At 38.9% G+C, this 2,691-nt stretch overlaps 1 protein-coding gene across 3 annotated transcripts in view; it reads right to left on the bottom strand.

Annotated features, from left to right (window-relative positions):
- Window positions 1–2,691, bottom strand: part of BFAR (bifunctional apoptosis regulator) — a 27,090-nt gene that overhangs the window by 9,242 nt on the left and 15,157 nt on the right. For all 3 annotated transcript variants that reach the window (XM_012647759.1, XM_012647761.1, XM_012647760.1), the window contains exons 3-4: window positions 1,374–1,578; window positions 470–639 (exon numbers count right to left, since the gene is read on the bottom strand). In XM_012647759.1, the coding sequence (XP_012503213.1) occupies window positions 470–639; window positions 1,374–1,578 (375 nt within the window). The remainder of the gene's footprint in view (window positions 1–469; window positions 640–1,373; window positions 1,579–2,691) is intronic.

Genomic DNA, 2,691 nt, shown 5'->3' with positions numbered 1-2,691 from the left:
AATGGAATCAACCCAAATGTCCATCAGCTGATGAATGAATAAAATGTAGCATACCCATACAACAGAATATTATTCACTCATAAAGAGAGTGAAGTACTGATATATGCTACATCATGGGTGAACCTTGAAAAAATTATGTGAAGTGAAAAAGCCAGCCACGAAAGGCCACATATTGTATGATTCCATTTATGTGAAATGTCCACAATAGGCAGATCCATAGAGACAGGAAGTAGAATGGCGTTTGCAGGGGCTGAGGGGGAGATGAGGATTGACTACTGAAGGGTAACAGCTTTCCTGGAGAGTGGTGAAAATGTTCTAAAACTAGATGGTGATGGTTATACATATTCGTGAATATATTAAAAACCATTGATTATATACTTCAAATGGGTGAATTTTATAGTATGTAGATTGTGTCTCAATACAGCCATTTTAAAAAATGTCCATGGTGTCAGAAGATTTTGCGCCTCACCTTCCATTTACTCTTTCAGATAAAAACCTGTCCCTGTAGAGAGAGGCCCAAGGGCCCAGCTGCTCCAGCCAGAGGACAACTTCTTCCGCTGTCCATTTGGCCACAGCCTTGTGGACCAGGAGATCATGCTCAGATTCCCTGCTGCTCCAGTGATACACAAGCAGGACCACCTGGGGAAGAGTGACAGGGACCTTAAACATGGAGAGCTCAGAGAAGCCGTTTCTAAATACGCTAGTGTGGGGCAGGGAAGGGGAAAGGCTGAGCTCAAAGGGAATGATGCTGAGTGTGTACATGGAAGCAGGGCGATGCCACTGCCACGGAGAACAGAGGAGCACAGCTATCCTTGGAACATCTCTCTGACTGCTGGGCAGCGACGGAACAGAGGCCAGAACGGGACTCATCGCAGAGCACCTGGAAGCAGTTGCTCCCTTGACTCCATCAACTTGGTCAACATAACTGACTCGTGCTTTTTCTATTGGAAAAACATTTAGATTTTTGTAGCGTAACTTAAAAAGAAAATAAGCCTCTGTATTGGAAGTTAGTGATGCATACTTAACATTGACTCATCAAGGCAGACATGCTCTGGAATTCCAGTCCTACCACCTTTCTGCACCTGTTTCCTTAGCTCTATTGGAATAATAATAATGGTGACTGCTGCATAGGTTATCAAGAGGATTAAATAGGATAAAGCTAACATTTACTGGGTGCTAACCATTATGTGGTCTACTTGAGTAAGCAACATTCCTGGAGAAATCATACAACCCAGCAGATTTCAATGCAGGCAGTGAATTACATGCAGTCACGTCATCAGTTGTTTAAGTGATTTTAACAGCCATGACTTCAGTGGAAAATAGCAGTAGGGGGGTCAGGGCTGGGGTGCACAGAGATATAGCAATAGACTTACTGCCACACCAGTTAAAGCTGTGAGCACTCCGGAAAAGAATCCCCCTCCTCTCTGTTGATTCACTTGGCCTGTGGTGGGAGCTAAAGGAATCTGATCATTCCCATATTTTTGAAAGGCTGCAAGACTTTGGACTATGTCATTATTCTGCTGAATGTCTTCAAATCTCATTCTAATGGCATCAGGAAACAGCTTTTCAATGGCATCCCTATGGAGAACAGAGAAAAAAAATCACAAGACATTGTTTGACTAAATATATTAATACTTATAATGTTTAGAGGCCAAAATAAAACTAATAGTCAACATTTAATGATATACAGATACCCTAGGTGAACTGACAAGAATATATGTCATAGTCCTGTTGGTAAAAGCAAAAAATTAGAAACAATCTCATGTCTACTATTAGGGAAAGAGTTAAATAAAATATGGTATATTCATTCAATGGAGTATTACATAGTTTTCAATGAATTTACTGGATCAGTATGTGTCAAGATAGATAAATTTAAGACACACATATTGTTGAATGAAAATAGTAAACTGCAGAATCACGCAGATAGTACACCACTGACTGAGAAAATATTTGCATTTTCTATTGGTACATATATGTTTAAAAGTATTTTTTAAAATCTTAAAGAAATGACAACTAAGTCATACGTGAAATTACTCTGGGGAAAAGGATGGAAGGAAGGAAGGATTCTAACATGGAAAGAGAGGTCAAAGAGGTCTTGCTTTATCAGTAATGTTCCGACATTTTAAAAAGAATGTAAACAATGAATATATATAAAAGATATATTGCTTAGGTTAGTAACATTAGTTTATAAAAGGGGGGAAAAAGCAAAATTCAGTAGTAAGAGAAAGGCCAACCATCAGGTTATACTATAGGGCTGTTTTCATTTTCAATTATACACCATCAGAGACCCCTCCTTCAAGTTAAGATTACCCTTCAGGTAAAGCAAGCCTGACAGGTAAGAGCAAACTGTAAATACATCTCCTGTGAAAAAGAGAATATTGGGTTAATGGTTTCATGGAACTTTCTGGTACTCTGTTGATAATCAAGAAGGCTACACACATTGCCAAGGCAACAGAAGAGGGGACAAGGATTTACGCCTCAAAGACCTTAGAGGCACATTATGACCACAAGGAAGCAGAAAAGAAAGGTAGCTTTGTCTGTGTGATGCTATACATGAGAAACTATTCATGTGATAACTGGAACAGAGTTTGTAAAAAGATTTTGAAAATCACTATCAAATCAGTTATTCAGAATTATACAGTTATACCATTTTCTCTATTAGACCTAAAGTGTTCTCAGTAAACATTAATA

The sequence above is a fragment of the Propithecus coquereli genome, unplaced genomic scaffold (genome assembly GCF_000956105.1).
Source record: "Propithecus coquereli isolate 6110/MARCELLA unplaced genomic scaffold, Pcoq_1.0 Scaffold27, whole genome shotgun sequence".
NCBI lineage: Eukaryota > Metazoa > Chordata > Mammalia > Primates > Indriidae > Propithecus > Propithecus coquereli.
This window is presented reverse-complemented; position numbering and strand designations above follow the sequence as displayed.